The sequence below is a fragment of the Microcaecilia unicolor genome, chromosome 9, assembly GCF_901765095.1.
Source record: "Microcaecilia unicolor chromosome 9, aMicUni1.1, whole genome shotgun sequence".
Classification (NCBI taxonomy): Eukaryota; Metazoa; Chordata; class Amphibia; order Gymnophiona; family Siphonopidae; genus Microcaecilia; species Microcaecilia unicolor.
In genome coordinates, this window is record NC_044039.1 from 49,388,235 (window position 1) to 49,407,432 (window position 19,198).

At 47.5% G+C, this 19,198-nt stretch overlaps 1 protein-coding gene across 2 annotated transcripts in view; it reads right to left on the reverse strand.

Moving 5' to 3' along the window:
* Nucleotides 1-296: 296 nt before the first annotated feature.
* NRIP2 (nuclear receptor interacting protein 2) overlaps nucleotides 297-19,198 on the reverse strand; it is a 137,931-nt gene continuing 119,029 nt past the window's right edge. The window contains exons 5-6 of one of the 2 annotated variants that reach the window (XM_030214283.1): nucleotides 4,743-4,795; nucleotides 297-1,769 (exon numbers count right to left, since the gene is read on the reverse strand). In XM_030214283.1, the coding sequence (XP_030070143.1) occupies nucleotides 1,677-1,769; nucleotides 4,743-4,795 (146 nt within the window). In that variant the 3' untranslated portion in view covers nucleotides 297-1,676. Of the gene's footprint in view, nucleotides 1,770-4,663; nucleotides 4,796-19,198 lie in introns of both variants that reach the window. The other variant, XM_030214284.1, reaches the window with a different exon arrangement.

The window sequence follows — 19,198 nt, forward strand, 5'->3', positions numbered from 1 at the left end:
TCCTTGTGATTCTGGGCAAGTCACTTAAGGGAAAGGGAAGGGAAATGGTACTTGATATACCACCTTTCTGAGGTTTTTGCAACTACATTCAAAGCGGTTTACATATATTCAGGTACTTATTTTGTACCAGGGGCAATGGAGGGTTAAGTGACTTGCCCAGAGTCACAAGGAGCTGCAGTGGGAATCAAACTTAACCCTCCTTTGCCCTAGGTACAAAATAAGTACCTGTACATAATATGTAAAACCACTTTGAATGTAGTTGCAAACAACACAGAAAGGCAGTATATTAAGTTCCATTCCCTTTCTCCTAATGTGTCTTTATAAAATACCAGTGTAAGAGGCAGAAATTCCACCTACTTAGCAGGCATGGACATTTACAATTGTTTTGAGCAGCTGTAAATGCCCACAACTATATTATTCAAGTATGCACATGCATTAGTATATTTTATAATCTATGCATGTATTTGCAAACTCCACCAACTGGCCACCCAAACTCTACCCCTGTACATGTTTACCGGCAAAGTATACACCATCATATCATTGTGCATATTTTTATGCCATTCTAATCTTATAAGAGGCCATGTGGTGCATGAAAATGACTTCATAAAATTACCCCCCCAAACATTTAGATTCTCCATGCTGGGAGCATAAGATTAGGACAGGACTGATCTTTCCTTATGCAATATGAATTTTACCATTCAAACATTCCAGGAAGACTTTCTTGCATCAATTGAAAATTCATGAAATGCAGTGTCTTTTGCTTTAAACAGTACACAATAAAATAGTGAAACCCATTGGGACTCTTTCTGTGCAGGAACTCTCTTCCCCCTCCCTCACCCACACAGTGAGTTTCAAACACACATCACAAGATGTAAAAAGTCAATAAGATCAGCTTTTCTATAAGAAAGGGTGAGAAGCTGTTGCTCCCCATGAAGCACAAGGATATTCATAGCCTTCAGTGAGCTCAATGCAAAAGTATGCAAAAATTGTTAGACCTTATTACTCAAATGGATTTTGAGGCTAAAAGGAAATGAAGCCATTCAACAGCTTCAGAGCTTTAGAAAACAGACATCCCTATATCTCTAGAGCAGAGGTTCTCAACCCAGTCTTTGGGGTATACTCAGCCAATCTGTTTTTAAGGAGATCCACAATGAATATGTATGAGATGGTTTTGCATACAAAAGAGATAGTCTAGGCAAATCTACCTCATGCACATTCGTTGTGGATATTATGAAAAACTTACTGGCTGGGAGTTTCCCAAAGACTAGGTTGAGAATCACTGGTTTAGGCATGTGAAAGACACTTCTGCTAGGACTAGACTTCAGAAAATCATTATGGGCAGTCTGAATATAAAGAAATAGGATCTAAAGGACACAGAAAATTCCAATGCAGAAGCAAAAATAATGATGTAAACAGAGAAGATAAAAACAACATCAGCCCGGCATTCAGGGATAAATGAGATGAAGTTCATTTGATGGTGCAATAGCTTTCCTCACAGGATGGCTGCTCAAATGATTACAGCAGAAGAACAGATCTGGGCACCCATTCATCTCATGATCTCCTCAATGAAATCTTTTGGCACGGGCTCAGCAGATGCAAGTGGGTCTAATGAACCCCTGAGCTTTTCTTCTAAGGCATTGCTTCTCTTTCTTGACATAGACATGCTACAAATGACTTCATGGCTGATGCTCTTGCATGACATGCAAGAAAGGCAACTCTTGACCTAGGGCTTTCAGCCGTAGAATTCCATCATCCAGATCGATACAGCACTAATGGAAGAGAGAGAATAGAGGTCACATATCAGAGGGTTAGGATAGGCATAAATTAGAGAAGAGACAGGGTATCACTCAGTTGAGGATTGTACCTATAGCTCACAAATATGGAAGATATTAAAGATAATACACCTCCAATACAAGAAGCAGAGTTCACTGGAAAAGAATGTAGTTGATCATCAGTGCTGGACCTCACAATGTGCTTGAGGTGTGTTGCAATGTCACGGTAAAACAATACCTATTATTTCTTAATGATATGGTAGGCATAAGTAAAACAAGGTACCGCTGTGCTGGTGATCATCCAAAATCCATATTGGCACCGTCTGATGCACGCATTGTTTCCTCTAAGCTGAGCAGGAGTCCTCCATCTTCAGTTCTGCCAGTAGGGGGAGCTGTTTCACTATCACATTTTCAATAGTGAAGGGCAGGCAAACTCTGCAGGACTCCAGGGAACCTGCCCCTAGTGATTGAAAACACAATATGGAAGCATCACCCTCCACTAGCAGCAATTCAGTGGGAGGACTTCCGCTCAGCTTAGAGGAAACAGTGGATGCATGTTATATAAGCTGATCAGTGGTCATAATTAATGAATGGCTACTAACACATCTTGGGGAATGGGTGTCTGTGTTATGTAGTTTATGGTATTTCATTAATATATTACTGTAAACTGCTGAGAGAGGACTTGGTCTGGATGAGCAATATGTTACATTTTCTTCACAAACAAATCTATATTAATAATTCTCACCTCCAATTCTGAAGCTCACAGTGTGGCAGGGAAACAGTGAAGTCCTGTACTGTTCTAGCCTGTCAGCACCACTCACTCTCACTCTCACTCTCACTCTCACTCAGACACCCACCCTCAGCCACTCCCCCAGCCACACCCCTTCCGGACATAATTCGCTACCTCAACGTTCTATTGAAGTCCCTAGCTCCAGCCACTTCCGTGAAGGGTTCGTAACTTCATGGTGGTGATGCCTCTGTTTGTCTGTCACGCCCTCGCGTGCAACGTCATGACGCCACAGCCATTTTGATGACCTCTACGCCTGGAACGGAAAGGGGACTCCTCCCCCTGCCTCACAATCACCTCACTGCGCCCACCACAAAACAACAATGGCGCCCGACATGACTGTTGCCAACCGCCACACAACGCTGCTGCCTGCCTGCTGTGCCGTCTCTGCTGATCCTCTTTCCAGCCGAGGAGGGGGGAGTGCCACTGTGAAAACGGCTGCTGGCTGCCTGCAGTGCCGTCTCTGCTCATCCGCTTTCGCCGAACGTTCCAGGAATGGGATTTCAAAAGCCCAGCTACCCTCCCACCACCCCTCGACGAATTGCACAGCCACAATCGCCGTCGTCATCCTCATCAACGCCACTCCCCCCTCCACTCACCCCTCTCCGTCTGCCTCCGGAACGCCAGCTGGCTCCTCACAACGCCACTGACCTCCGTGTCAACGCCCTGCAGGACACAACAGCTGATTGTTTACCTTCGACCCTCCCTCCTTCCCTCCCTGTGGGACACGGAGGGAAGGAGGGAGGGCCGAACGGAAACGATCAGCTGTTGCCTCTGCTGCAGCACCTTCACACGCATGTGAAAGGCGCTGTGAGGGCCCGCCCCTGCCCCCCAACCAACGCTGACCCCCGTCAAAACCCATGAACCCCCTCCAAGCCCTCACTGCCCATCCAACACGCAGTGAGCCTATTTAGCTCCCTGTAAGGAAGGAAGGCAATTTGGATGATCTCCGTTCCCACTCTCCCTCCCAGCCGTCATTTCTACACACTCAAAATAAAGGAACCAAACCTGTTCTTTATTCTTTCTCCATCTACAGCTCTTTCATTTGGACCCCTCCAAGCCCCTGACCCCCCTCCAAGTTCACAGCCACTCCCTCACACTTCCCAATCCCCCACCCCACCCCCAAACATTCACACACACAGACACAATGTGTAGCACAAAACAAACAATTTTACACACACCAAAAACATGACCTGAGCAATCCCTCACTTTCAACCCATCACCACAGGAACTCAGACCCCCCCCCCCTTCAAACCCTCTTGCCACTCCCTCACATTTCACCATCCACACCCCCCCAACAAACATTCACACACACACACTCTCTACCACTACAACAAAACAAAATGACAGACTCCACAAACGCACTGGAGCACCACAAGTAGGCGGCGGACGACCGCAGGGCCATGCAGAACACCAGGACACTTATGGACAAACTGGTGAGTTACAGGGCAATGGGAGAGGGGAGGGAGGATGGCCTGGAACTCGGAGGACAGGAAAGGAGGGCGTGGGACTTGGAGGACAGAGAGGGAGACAGCAACGAAGGGAGGGGGGAACCCTTGCTAGTGCCCGTTTCATTTCAGGCAGAAACGGGCCTTTTTTACTAGTAAATAAATAAAAGGGATCCACTTTAACTTCTAAATATGTAAAATAGAAAAATATTTAAATATGTAAAAAATTGAATCTTATTAGAAGGCAAATACTCTGCATATCACACAGTTCATCCAGATTGTGTGCTTATTTTTCCAGCAGCAAGTCCTGTATTCATTTTATTGAATAAAAGTAATTGCATCCTGTGCTTTAAACAAGCTCACTAAAAAACCTCCTTTACAGGTCTGTAAATTGACTCCCATGATTCATTTGCATATGTGAACTGTGCTTTGACATTGTATTTCTGATGTATTATATATTGTATTATACTTATGTTTTGTGAACTGCTTTGGTTTGCACTATATTTACAGAGGCGGTATCCAAATACAACATAACAATAAAGAAAGCCTAAGGAATAAGGATAAAAGCAAAGAAAGAGGCAAGCAGTACACTGGGGAATGTTGTTTTTAAACGATGAATATATTGTTTAATACAAAAAGAATAGGTAATAAATTACATTTTGACATTTGACAGTATAATGTCAGTGTCACAGCAGGTGTTCATACTTGGGAGGGAGAGATCTGAAAATTTCTTACTCTGAGAGACAGCAGAGTCTGAAGTCCAAAGCAAAAATCTGGCATTTCATCCTCTGTCAAAACAAAGAAGACAGTCAGGGAATTTGTGATTTTTGCCTCTATTATTAACAAGTTTCCACTGTGAGAGTCTGCAGTTCAGGTGTCTGTGCCTTCCATGGCTTTAATCGTACAGTACAAGAAGGCAGGAAATCTTTCCCACTGAAATGTTTATACATGGCCCACATCAAGCAGGATTTCAGCTGACAGCAGGCTAAAGCAAAACCCAGATGCAAGAGGCTAATGTACAGATAGCCACTGCTTTCTATAATAACAGAAGCACTTAGGAGGCAATTCTATAATTGGACACCTCCCTTGAGGCACCCCAAGACTGGGTGGTAGGAACCTAATGGAGAGGAAAATGCCACCAAGAAGGTGGAGGTATGCTAGGATCCTACGCAAGGAAACACACACAGCAGGGAGTAGGAAGGGAAGGCTCCTCCAAGAAACCGGGGAAGACGTATATTGTAAATCAAACCTTTATTCCAAGTTACACAGTGAAAAACTCGACTCAACACCAGGGGCGTATCTGCGTGGGGCCACAGGGGCCTGGGCCCCCGCAGATTTCGCCCTGGCCCCCCTCCCCGCCGTCAACCCTCCCCCGCTGCTTACTTTTGCTGGCGGGGGGCCCCAACCCCCGCCAGCCGAGGTCCGACCCGCAATCTCCATATTTCGTCTTCCTCCGTGGCCATGTGCTTCAAGGAAGTAACGCTGCAGTGCTGATTCGTTGAATCCAGTTCGGCGTCTGACGTCGCAGCACGTCAGACGCCGAACTGGATTCAACGAATCAGCACTGCAGCGTTACTTCCTTGAAGCACATGGCCACGGAGGAAGACGAAATATGGAGATTGCGGGTCGGGACCTCGGCTGGCGGGGGTTGGGGCCCCCCGCCAGCAAAAGTAAGCAACGGGGGAGGGTTGACGGCGGGGAGGGGGTGGAGAGAGGCGGCGGCGGCGGGGGGGGGGAGGGAGGCAGGCAAAAATGTGCCCCCCCTCTCTGGCTCTGGCCCCCCCTACCGCCGGATTCCAGATACGCCCCTGCTCGACACAGCTATGTTTCGGCGCTAAAAAGCACCTTCCTCAGGAGTCTTATAGTGTACAGCTGATTTTGTATATTCTATTATCTGTGATATATTGGTATTACGTAATACCGGATATAGGTATTTTATCCGATGTCTCTGCCAAAAGAAACCTCCATTATGTGTTGATTGCTCCAGTTCTTCTCTTCAAAGGAGGTTTCTTTTCGACAGAGACATCGGATAAAATACCTATATCCGGTATTAAGTAACACCAATATATCACAGATAATAGAATATACAAAATCAGCTATAAGACTCCTGAGGAAGGCGCTTTTTAGCGCCGAAACACAGCTGTGTTGAGTCAAGTTTTTAGCTCGCGATAAAAACACTAGTGCACCTTTGTACAAGGACCCCAGTATTCTGCAAATTACCTGTGTAAGTGGGTACCCCACCTGTATCCTGCCCATGTTTCTCCCCTGTGTTTGGGCCCCCTTGCAAATACCCACTGTACGTTAAGCAGAATATAGGCATATTCATAATTATTCTAAACATTTACACTTGTAACATGTGGATAAGTGTTAACACCTGGTTTACAGCATCGCCTTTTAGTGGCAGGAAGATTATCAAAGTCATTGAGGCCCCATGTAAGCATGATAACAAATCTATGTTAAAATGTTTCTGTTTATTTGATTTTACTTATTTATTTTAACATATTTCTAGCCAATATTATCTAAAATTCTAAGCAGGTTACAACCAACACAAAGTGAATACTAAAATGCTTCAGTAATAAAACATACATAAACAAAGAGGGGCATTTTCGATATGATGTCTAAGTTGAACTTTGGATGTTTTGTGCTAAACATCCCAAATCCGAATACAAAACATAATTATTTTTGAAACAGCAAAATGTGTTATCTTTTTTTTCTTTCAAAAATACTGTTTGTAACAAGGTTTTGTGCTCTGTGCATTTATTTTTTCAGGCCATTAAAAAAAAAACCACGTACAAGTGAAAAATGTAGTTGGGATGTAGGAGGGCCCAGCAATTTTAGCAGACTGGTCCCCCAGACATCCCAGGACAGCAATGGGACATCCTAGGGGGCACTGCTGTGAACTTCATATAAATGCTCCCAGGCACACATCTCACCATTGCTCCATCCAAAACCTACCCAAAACTCAGTACCCCCAACTGTACACCACTACAATAGCCCTTATGGGTGAAGGGGGCACCTATATGTGGGTATAATGGGTTTCTGGTGAGTTTTAAAGGGCTCACAATTTCCACCACAAGTGTAATAGGTAGGAGGAGATATGGGCCTGGGTCCACCTGTCTACAGTCCAGTGCACCCACCACTAGGCTACTCGGGGGACCTGCATGCTGCTCTAATGGACATAGCTATAACATTTGAAACTGAAGTACAGACTGGTGTGTACTATTTTTATTCATATTTTTTGGGGGTGGGAGGCGGATCAGTGACCACTGGGGGAGTAAGGGAGGGGTCATACCTGATTCCCTCCAGTGGTCATCTGGTCATTTCTAGGGCACCTTTTTGTGCCTTATTTGTTCTGAAAACAGGTCTAGACCAAAATGTTTAAATTTTCACCCTAGACATTTTTGTTTTGTTCCATTATGGCTATAAAATGTGCAAGTGCTAGGCACGCCTTAAGCCCGCACTAATCCCACCTTCAAAACACCCCATCACACCCCCTTGTGATTTAGATGCAATGTAGATGAAATGCATAGATAAACGCCTACAAAACAGAAGAAATCTATCAAAATGGTGCTTTATGACAATTTTTGGATGTTTTCCCTTTTGAAAATGAGCCTCATAGCTTAAAACATATACTGGTGCCAAATCTGAAACTCAAATTAAAATTATATATGTCACAATTTAAATAGAACATCCAAATCAAAATTGAGATATCCAGGTCAGGACATACCAAGTTTCACTACTATTTTAGAGGAGGATCTGCCAATATAAACTTGGTTGTAAAATACATCCGGGAACGGACATGTATGCGCTTGTTACATGTGGCAGGAAAATCCGTTATACAAGCTTCAACATCGAAATTAAGGTGGCATATATGCCAGTGCATACATGTGTATATTGGCATTTAAGAATATATAGGTGTATATCAGCCATTTTAGAAACAAGCACATATATGTAATCAGACGCTGTCACAGTGCCCCACATCCTTTGTTTGTTTTGCTTTTGGGGGCAGGGGTGGTAGAGGGCAGGGGCTTAGCCACGGGTGGGCCTGGGCCCAGCCACTTTTCCTCCAGGCCCACCCATCCATGATCCCACATCTTCACCTTCGTTCCGGAGTGCTGAAATTTGAAGCAGTGCTGCGCTCAGTTCGCCTCGCTCGACGCCGCCGGTCATAGTTGCGCCGCTCCTGAGCTGCGGCAGGAACAAAAACAGGTGCTTCGCCGAGCCGCCACTTCAGTTCAGCTTCAGCCGACATAAGAAGAAAAACAAGCGCGGGGCCGCGCCGCTGCAGGCATGCGCTGTCGGCTCTGCCTGTCCTCTGCCCCCGGAATGGGAAATTGACGTCAGCGGGAGCAGAGGATGGGAGAGCTGACAGCGCATGACTGAAGGCTGCTGCAGGCGGCCCCGCGCTTGTTTTTCTTCTTGTGTTGATGACGCTGCTGCTGCTCCTGTTTCAGAGGGCCAGATAGTGGGAGAGGAAACGTGGTTGATAGGGGAAGGGTGTTCGAGAGAGCAGAGGGGAGAGAAAAAAAGAAAATGACGCTGGAGAGTACAGAGAAAGATGGGGAGAGAGGGGACATGGAAAAGAGCAGGGGAGAGCCAGAGAGAGAGATGGGGAGAGAACATGGAAAAGAGCAGGGGAGAGAAAGAGGGGAGAGCCAGAGAGAGATGGGGAGAGAAGGGACATGGAAACAACAGGGGAGAGCCAGAGAAAGAGGGGACATGGAAAAGAGCAGGGGAGAGACAGGCTGCTGGGGAGAAGGAAGGGGAACAAAGGGGATACCCTGACTGGTCAGATGGAGAGACAAAGAGGAGAAATGCTGAATAAAAGGAGGGTGAAAGACGAAAAATGCTAGAAGAAGGGGCAGAAAGAGGGAAGATGCTAGATGGAAGAGGGGTACTGAGAGAGAGACAGATAAGTAGCAAGATGGGGGAGAGAAGGAGGGGACATGGAAAATGGCAGGAGAAAGAGAGAGAAGCTGCTGGAGAGAAACTGGGGGAGACCTTAGCTGGTCAAATGGAGAAATGCTGGATGAAAGGAGGGAGAAAGAGGAAAAATGCTGGAAGGAGGGAGCAGAAAGAGGGAAGACGCTGGATGGAAGGGTAGGAAGAGAAAGAGGAAAGCCACTGGTAGGATGGGGGGGAGAGAGAGGGCATGCTGAATGGAAAAGGGTAGAGAGATAACTGTCTAGAAGGAAGGGGAGATAGAGGGAGACGGATGGAAGGATTGGGAGAGGGTAATAGGTGGAAGGATGGAGAGAGAAAGAGGGATGACACTGGATGGAAGGGTAGGAGAGAAAGAGGGAAGGGCACCCGCTCAGCTGCCAGTCTAGGACTCCAGTCCAGCCCACCACCATCATGTGCACGCCATGCAGTGCATGTTTTACAGGAGGGTTGCGGAGCGGAGGTGAGGAGCACGAGCCTGGCCTTGGAAGGTTCTTCTTCATGATTCAACATTATGTCGAGGCGAGCCCAGCAGCAATAGGAGCCGGTAATAAAAATTTAAGTACTTTTTTTTAATCATAATTTTTAACATTGTGTGACATGTGCTGTGTAATTTTTTTAAAATTGAGCTAGCTGGGGCCTGCTATCTGCCTGGGGCTGGTGGTCACTATTAAAATTTATTGCTGGGGAATTTCTGGGTGGGGATGGGCTCCTCATTGCCTTGGGTAATATGGGTGGGCACTATATATATATATATATATATAGTGCCCACCCATATTAGCTCTGGGCCCAGCCAAAATATCAGGTCTGGCTATGCCACTGGTAGAGGGGGTGGTAATAAACAGTAGAGTGCTCCATTAGGAATCTGCAATAAATTAGCAACTTTCTCTAATCCAGATGTCCCAGAGAGATTATTGCTAGGATTCACTATGTCTATTTTGAGACCCAGAGCTGAAGGAGCATGAGTGAGGGGCCATTGGTCCTCCATCCACTAGACACCAAGGAACCTGCTAAGGCCAGTTAGGAATCAAGGATGGGGGGGCCTGCTGGGGGAACTTGGGAAGCAGAGAGCAAAAGCACCAGGAGCCTTCAGGATTGGGAGAAGTCAACTAAAATTTTAGTGGACAGACCCTACACAGTCCATGTTTTGGCAAATTGGCCTGCATCAGGGGTCTTCCAATAGTTCACAATATCCAAAAAATGCAAAGAAACACTGCTTAATCTGAAGACACTGAAAGATACCAAAATTACTGGGAGAACAGCTGGTTTCTAAATATGTGACAGAACCACAGAGGCTACAGTACTTTTCAAGCATCAAAACTGTAAGTTATTTTCTCCTTGTTGGAGTTATTACATTAAAGAAAATTTACCTAGTCATTTTTCTATTCAGATTGTTCATCGCTGACCATTGATAGAATAATCAAATCTTTTACTCTTTTTCGGAAAAGTTTGAAGACTTATCTGTTCTCAGAATTTTTGTCATAATAGATTTTGTTCAGTATATGTGATTTTGTAACATACTTCTTTTTTTTTTCACCTGCTCTGAACCTATCTTTAGGGAGAGCGGCGGACTATAAGTATCCATTATCATTATCATCATCATCGTCTTAAGAACTGAGACTTTATCCTGGTGATGTTGTAACAGTACTGGGTTTAAACTGCATGCTAATCATTCCAGAAGTGAGGTAGCAGAACAGTGATAAGACTTGCCTGAAACATTACGTCAACTCTTGCTGCTGCCATGCCATAATCAGGGTTCAAATGCATCCCTAAAGAGGAATGCTTTAAGGGGTCTTTTACTAAGGCACGCTAACGGATTTAGTGCATGCTAATGAATTGTGCCCATAGGTATACAATGTTAGTGCACCCTAAATCTATTAGTGTGCCTTAGTAAAAGGACCCCTAAAACTTTTCTTAAATATCTGGTAAGATAAAACATGACATGTTATTCCAGAGGGAGGGACCTACTGTTCCTCGATGGCTTCCTCACCCACACCTCATACTATATTACCTTCCCCACTACCACCTAGGCTTTCCAGAACAACATGGCTCAGTTCTACACCATAAACCACTTCCCCTCAATCATTCGCATCATTGACTGTACACATGTAACACTTAGACCTCCCAGGCAAATGAAGAGACCTATAGGAACAGAAAATTATATCACTCCATGAACATTCAGGTTGTGTGTGATGCCCAGGGGAAGATTGTGGAAATGTGTGCTCAGTACCCGGGGTCCACCCACGATGCATATATCCTGCAGCATTCTGGAATCTATTGCAAGTCTGACCGAGAGGAGATCATCAGTGGCTGGTTCCTAGGTAAGCAGTACTGGGATTCCTAACCCCCATATCCATTGTCCTCCACCTTACATTATCACCCTACCTCCCTCAAGCTGCCCCCAGAACCCACACCCATGACCCACACTCCACAAGGTCCACATACAAATATACACCCATGTCTGTGAATCCTGCTCACACCATAGGTGACAGAGGTTATCCCCAGTGAACCTGGCTAATGATTCCCATTGTCCACCCCAAAAATGGAGGAGTGGCCTAGTGGTTAGGGTGGTGGACTTTGGTCCTGGGGAACTGAGGAACTGAGTTCGATTCCCGGCACAGGCAGCTCCTTGTGACTCTGGGCAAGTCACTTAACCCTCCACTGCCTGCCGTATTGAGCCTGCCATGAGTGGGAAAGCGCGGGGTACAAATGTAACAAAAAAAATGAGGCAGAGGAGGAATATAACAAGAGCCACAAGAACACCTGCACTATCAATGAGTGCCCCTTTGTCCAGTTCAAAAACAGATTCAGATGTCTGCACCATTCTGGAGGGGAGTTCCTCTATAGCTCAGAAAAGGTCGTCAAGATATTCATGGCCTACTGTATACTGGTCAAACAGAGGCGTAGAGTGATCAACAGAACTCTTCCAAGAAAACCAGGGAGATGTAAGATGTTATATACACGTTATTCCATGAATTAGTGACTCGACATAGCACCATGTTTTGGCTAAAGTGCCTGCCTTAGGAGTCTATAAAAACAAATAAAACAAATGTACATACATACATAAGGATAAAACTCCTAAAAAATGAATGAAGTGTAGAAATATGGTGTAAATTGAATTAGAAGACATGCTGCAGCTGGGGGTCTGCACCAGACAAAGACTCACACAGACCAATTTCCAGTAAAGGTCAGTGCAGTATTTATTTGTGGTCACCATATCTTATTCTATCCCCTCTAACCCCAGCACACCCCCCCTCCTCCAAGTACACACCACCACAGCATGGTAAGTATTTTTCTCACAGCCCTACCTCATCCTCCCCCTCCCCATCCTCTCTGAGGGCCAGCTCTCCCACCCATCCCTCTAGCAACTGGAGACAGTTCAGGTCCTCCCCTCTGGGACTGCCACTGCCTTCAGAGGCATCAGGAGATGCAGCTGCTTCTGCTTCCCCATGGAAATCGGGTCACCTGGTTGGCCCTGTGCCTGAGTTGCTGCTGGGCACAGCACCCAGCAAGGCATTATGTGCTGCCCCAAAGAGACCTGACTGCATGATAGACCCATTGGTCTGGGGTCCTGAGAGTCCCATCCGCGCCCTCTTGGATGCCGGTTGCTTGGCCAGAGCTGAGGAGGTTGCTGTGAATCTGGTCTGGGTGGTGTGGGCACTGTTGCCACTTGTGAATGGTGTAGACCGTGGTGCTGGTGAAATGCTGGCCTCACCAGTTCCCCTGAGAGGGTCAAGTGCCTGTTAGGCAAGCAATGTGCTGAACAAGGCCTCTGTGTAATCATGCAGATTTCACCGGATCCCATGAATTTGCAGCCACATAGTGCCTAGCATCCCTGCTCTGCTGCTGTATGGTATGCTGCACCTGCAGGCAGACATCTTGGACTTGGAGCCTCTGCTGCTGAACCTGAACCCCCTCACACAACAGCTGTAGCTTCTGGTGTTGGTAGTCAGCCAGCTATACATTTTGGGTCAGGAGTTTGTTGGCCAGCTGCACAACCTGCTGCCTGAGGTGGAAGGGTCCCCAATGAGCCAGCTGTGGCTTCTCTTCTGGCTCCTCAGCCTCTACAGGGGCCTCTGGAATATCTGGTGGGGGGGTCAACCAGTAATTGGTCCTCCTCTTCCTCTCCTGCAGGTGGCTCCTGGTTGGTGTCTTCAGTGGGCTTTTCTGCTGGCACAGTGTCCTCCTGCGACTCCTCTGCTGCCAATGACTCCCCCTTCTCTGCCTGAGCTGCTTGCACTGCTTTCTGGCTACTGGTTCCAGCCTCTGCCTCCGACTCAGATTCCTTGCCTGAACAGTGAAAGTAGAATAAATGTGTCTGTTGCATTAGCTAAGATGTCAGTCTGTTTCAGCCTTCCCAAAACGAATCACTCCATGTGCATTCATATACCACAGTTGATGAGGACTGCCATTTGTCATGCCACCACACGATGTATGCCTCCTCATCCCACACTACAGGAGCTAAAGGGGATGGTGCACTGTGGACCTCAGAAACCATTATGTGAGACAGCCACACAGGTAGGTGGGTAAGGATAGTGGGAGTGGTCTGAAGAGCACACTGAGAGGACCACAGATACCTTGAAAGCAGGAATAGCCATTGGTTGGTGATGGACCAAAGGGGAAGGGAGAGGGGAAGAAAGCCCCCCAAAATGACAAATACAGCAGGACTTGAACCAGTGACCTGAGTGCTCCCAGACCTAGCCACTAAATATACTACTCCAAGCTGATTTATTAGGATGTGACATCCCTGATTATCTGCTTTTTTTTTTTACTTTAATTTGGAGTGCCTTTCCCCCCTCCCCCCACCTCTCTGTAGTACAGATGGTTTTCCTATCAGTCCCCCACACTGTCCAAGCTTGCTGGAGAGAGGGTGAAATAGAGGGAGCAGCCAGCACATTTTTATTCCCCAAACTTTATCTGATTCCCCAGCCTGTGCGGAGGTGTCCTGGGTTCCCAGGCCATGAATGCTCTCCTTGGGAAGGAGCCTGTACACCATGCACTCCATGCATCTGGCGGGTTGGCTCTAGCCTTGCGCTTGACATACCTCCTCAGCTGCCTCCATTTTCTTTTAGTGTCCTCTATATCTCGATTTGCATGTAGGACATTAGGCTTGTGGGCTATTGTCACCCATTCTTTCTGCTTGATGTAAGCGCAGATAGTTTGCCCCTTGGGAGCAAACAGATTGGCATGTCATGCCACTATCTCCTTCACTAGGAGTTCTATGTCAGCATCACTGAAATTGAGCTTCCTGCTAGGGGCTTTCTTTTTGGATGCCTTTGCAAGTGTGGGCTGTGGAAACTCTCAAGATGCACATTTTTATAGGACACTTTAAACGTATCAGCTATGGGCACTTAGATGTTTGGGGGATTAACCTTTTATTTTATTTTGATAATGGCTCACACATGAAAATGTTTTGGGGAGAATGACATCTAAATAAAGTGATTTAGACACCATTTTTGACCCTCAACATTGCCTTAATGTTGCTGAGGTGGCTTATCATCAGCCAAGAATCCTAAACACCTGGGAAACTGAATCTTATGCTCAACATTCTGTTCCCACAGCATCAGGCAGCTGAACCCTGAGAGTCATGAGCCAGCTGGAGTCACCATTTGCCACTGACTCCAGGTAAGCAAAGACCTATGATCCTACCCTTTCCCTTCTGGTAGTGAGATGACCTGAGATCTGGTCTGCCCCATGTTTCTACTAACCAAGGACTCCTTCCTTTTGCAGCACCTGGCTGCTAGACAAGATACAGCACAGACACTGGTCAGCAGCAACACAAGGGACAGTAGTGGACTTTGCAAAACACTGTTTTATCCTATTTATGTATTTATTGTTTGAATGCTGAAATAAAGTAAGTGTGGGTATATGTGCAGATTGTACCCCTTTTGTGGCTGCCTTCATGAGAAGCTGGGTTGGTTTTGGCAGTGCCATAGCGAGGGCAGCACGGTGCCCCCCCTCGGCGCGCACCCTCCCCCCCGGAGCGCATTGTTACTTACTTTAGAAGCGAGGGGTGGGCGGGAGGGCCAATCCGCCCCCGAGTCCACGTCGCTGGGAGCTGCGTCGGCTCCATTGGTTCCTTGCTCTCTCTGCCCTGGAACAGGAAGTAACCTGTTCCAGGGCAGAGGGAGCAAGGAACCAATGGAGACGACACCCCCCCAGCGGCGTGCACCCGGGGCGGACCGCCCCACCGCCTCCCCCCCCTTCCTATGCCACTGGGTTTTGGAGTCCCTGTGCACCATGTGTTTCTCAGGCCTGAAGTTCCCAGAGTCTACATCCAGCGGATTCTCTCCGATTTTGCCCTTCACCTCCCTCTTCAGCTGCCTTCTGTTTTTGTGCCAGTGCTCACCTTTTCCATTTGTGTAATAAACTCCACTAAGCTTGGTGGATATGGACAATCATTTCCAGCATTGAGGTTTACAATGTCCAGTATTTTGTGTCTGTATTCGAATCCTGTCTCTCATGTTCAGTAGACCCTGAGGCCGGGGCCCCTGTCCTAGTTGTAGGATTCCCTGAAGCTGCTGCTGGGGGCACACAGGACCTGCTTGGTTCGCACCTGGTGGCAGTCGCCTCTGGGGGCCTCACTGGTTTCAGTGGAGGGTCATGCACCTGCTAGGAGGTAGTGTGCTGGACAAGCCCTCAGTGTCCACACCATACCTAGACTATTCCCCTGTCTTCTGGCCTGCTGAACACAGAGCAAACTTTAGTCTGTGCCAGGGGCGTAGCCACGGGTGGACCTGGGTGGGCCCAGGCCCACCCACTTTTGCCCAAGGCCCACCCAGGAATGGTGCACTTGATGTCCCCAATCCCTAGCTGGCTCGCTCCCTTCCCTCCACTCCCGTCCGTCGAGTCCTTCAGTTCTTTTTTTTTTTTGCCCGTCTGTGGTGGTGCTTCTGGCTTAAAGGTATTGGTGTGCGCTACCTGTCAGCAATTCGCACACGCGGGCCGGCTTCGGAGTTCGCTGTTCCGCATCCCGCCCTCTCCGATGCAACTTCCTGTTAGGGCGGGATGCGTCGCCGACGCATGCTTCAGAGGGAACCCTGTTTTTGTCACTGCGCACGCCGGTTCTATTGAGTCTTGGAAGCAGCACGACAGAGGCAGGGAGGAAGAGAGCTGAAGTGCTGGACTCGCGGGACGGGGTGGGAGCACAGGGAAAGGAGCAACAAGCAGGGAGGAAAAAGACAGAGATGACCTTCCGGAGGGGGGTGGTCTGGAGAGAAGGGAGAGAAGTGCTGCCCTATGGGAGGGGCAGGCTGGGTGGCTGGGTGGGTGCTGGACATGTGGGGGCTGTAGGGAGAGAGGGGCTGGTGCTGTGGGGGGAGGGGCTGGAGGGAAAGATGCTGGAGCTGTTGGGGGAGGGGCTGGAGGGAAGGGAGAGAGGACCCATGGGGGTAGGCTGGAGAGAAGGGAGAGGGGTACTGGACTTGTGGGTGGGCTGAAGGGAAGGGAGAAAGGTGTTGGACCCTTTGGGGGGCAGGGGGAAGGGAGAGAGGTGTTGTACTCATGGGAGGCGGCGGCTGACTGGCTGGAAGGAAAAGAGGTGCTGAACCTGGGGGAGGGGAGAGGGAGAAGGGAAGGGAAAGGAAAGGAAAAAGGGGTACTGAACCCAAGGAATGAAAGAACAGGGAGTCAAATACTAAACACACAGAACAAGTGAGAAAAGGAGGGAGGGCAGGCAAGCCAAATGCGGGCGGTTGGGGGGAAAGAGGGAGGGGAGAGAAGCTGGATGGGGAAAGATAGGGGCACAAAGATGGATGGTGAGCATGAAGAGAGAAGAAATGTCAAATGGACAGAAGATCATAGCGAGAGAGTTAAGAGAAGGCAATGGGAAGCAGAAACCAGAGCCTAGGATGAACATTTATTTGGAAAAAAAATGACCAAACAACAAAAGGTAGAAAAAATAATGTTATTTTCTATTTTGTGATTACAATACGTCAGATTTGAAATGTACATCCTGCCAGATATGGTGTTAGATATGGCTGGGGCCCAGGGCAGAAATCTAGGAGGGACCCCAAAGCACATTATCAGGCTGCACCTTCTTCAAGTTCTGGCAGGCTTGTAGCTCTCTCTGGCCAGGAGGTCAAGGGCAGTTGCCCTAGCTGCACTCCTCTAACACCATCCCTGGCATATGTCATCTTTCTTTTTTGCACAGTATAGGAGGAAATGCATCTCTTTCTATTTCTCTGGTATTGTACTACATGAAAAGGCTGGCTTCTTGGGATTTTGGTTTAATTCATGTTTATATTTGTGGTCGCCTATTCTGTATTTTACATTTGTGTGCTGTGTGTGTGACCAAGGTATTCTTTTAGTATGAATATTCTATGTAGCATTCTGTAGTAATTTGGCTTGTTCAGTTTTCCTAATAGATGTATTGATATTTTAGGACATCACTGTAATATTTAGGGCCCTAAAATATTGTAGGTAGAATCTTTGTTTTGGGAGCTAGTGCTGGAATGATAGATTTGATCTAGGTTCTGAGTAGCTTGAATTACTTTACACGTCTGTTATTGAGATTACACAAGAGACAAATATGTATTTGGTGAGTTTTATGGGGAAGTGTCCTAGCCCTGCTCTGCATCCACTGTTGGGGAAGGGCCAGGGGGTTCTGTGGATGCAGAATGTATTTGGCTTCAATACTATATAAGACAGAGCTTCCCAAACTGTGGGTTGGGATACCAAATGGGGTCACAAAACCCACATTTGGGGTCACAACTTGAGGGGGCTCTCTATAGGTACATAATTGTTCTGCACCTCTAGGGGGGGGTCACATAATTTTATTTGGCCTCTATTATGGGGTTGTGGCCACAAAAGAATTGACAAACCCTGATACAGGAGAAGCATATATATGTTGGGGGACCATGGCTCAATGGGGACTGAAGAATGCAGTCTTTTGGACTTCCCTCAAGCTTCAGTGTGGCCTGCACTGCTACCCTCATTGAAGTTATTGGGAGCGGAGTAGGGGTGGAGCATGGGGTGAGGCAGGGCATGGGTGCATCAGGTGGTGGGTTTTTCTCTTTCAGAAAGTTGGCAACCCTAGTGCCCACCCATCTGACCTGTTGGCCCACCCAAAAACTGCCTTCTGGCTACGCCACTGGTCTGTGCAACGGCAAAGGAGGCCTGCTGGTTTTTACCTGACTGGTCACTATTGTGAGACAACAGACATGTACATAATAGTTCCTTTCTCTTCCCAATGTGCACTTATTTATTTATTAGGAATTATTTACCACCTTTTTGAAATAATTCACTCTAGCCGGTGTACAGCAAGAATAAGTAAAACATAAGCAATAGACAATTACAGCAGTAAAAATATTCAAATAATAATACAATGTATGGCATGAAGGGGCATTTTCAAACGGGGACGACCATCTCTAAGGGTGCCCGACTCTAAGGACGGTGCCGCGAAGGGGTGGGGCAACATGTATTATCGAACCAAGATGCACGTCCATTTTCGTTTCGATAATACGGTGGGGGATGCCCAAATCTTGATATTTAGGTCGACCTTAGAGATGGTCGTCCTCAGTTTTCAGCGATAATGGAAACCAAAGACGTCTATCTTAAAAATGTCCAAATCCAAGCCCTTTTTCGTGGGAGGAGCCAGCATTTGTAGTGCACTGGTCCCCCTCACATGCCAGGACACCAACCGGGCACCCTAGGGGGCACTGCAGTGGACTTCACAAATTGTTCCCAGGTGCATAGCTCCCTTACCTCGGGTGCTGAGCCCCCCAACCCCCCCCCCCCCAGGTCCACCTGCCTGAAGTACACTGCACCCACTACAACTGCTCCAGGGACCTGTATACTGCTGCGATGGACCTGAGTATGGCATTTGAGGCTGGCATAGAGGCTGGCAAAGCACTTTTAAACTTGTTTTTTCTGGTGGGAGAGGGTTAGTGACCACTGGGGGAGTAAGGGGAGGTCATCCTCGATTCCCTCCGGTGGTCATCTGGTCAGTTCGGGCACCTTTTTGAGGCTTGGTCATGAAAAAAAATGGACCAAGTAAAGTCGGCCAAGTGCTCATTAGGGACACCCTTCTTTTTTCTATTATCAGCCGAGGACGACCATCTCCTAATCACTCCCCAGTCCCGCCTTCGCTACCCTGCCGACACGCCCCCGTGAACTTTGGTCGTCCCCGTGACGGAAAGCAGTCGAGGGTGTAAAAAATCGGCTTTCGACTATGCCGATTTGGACGACCTTGTGAGAAGGACGCCCATCTTCCGATTTGTGTCGAAAGATGGGCGTCCTTCTCTTTCGAA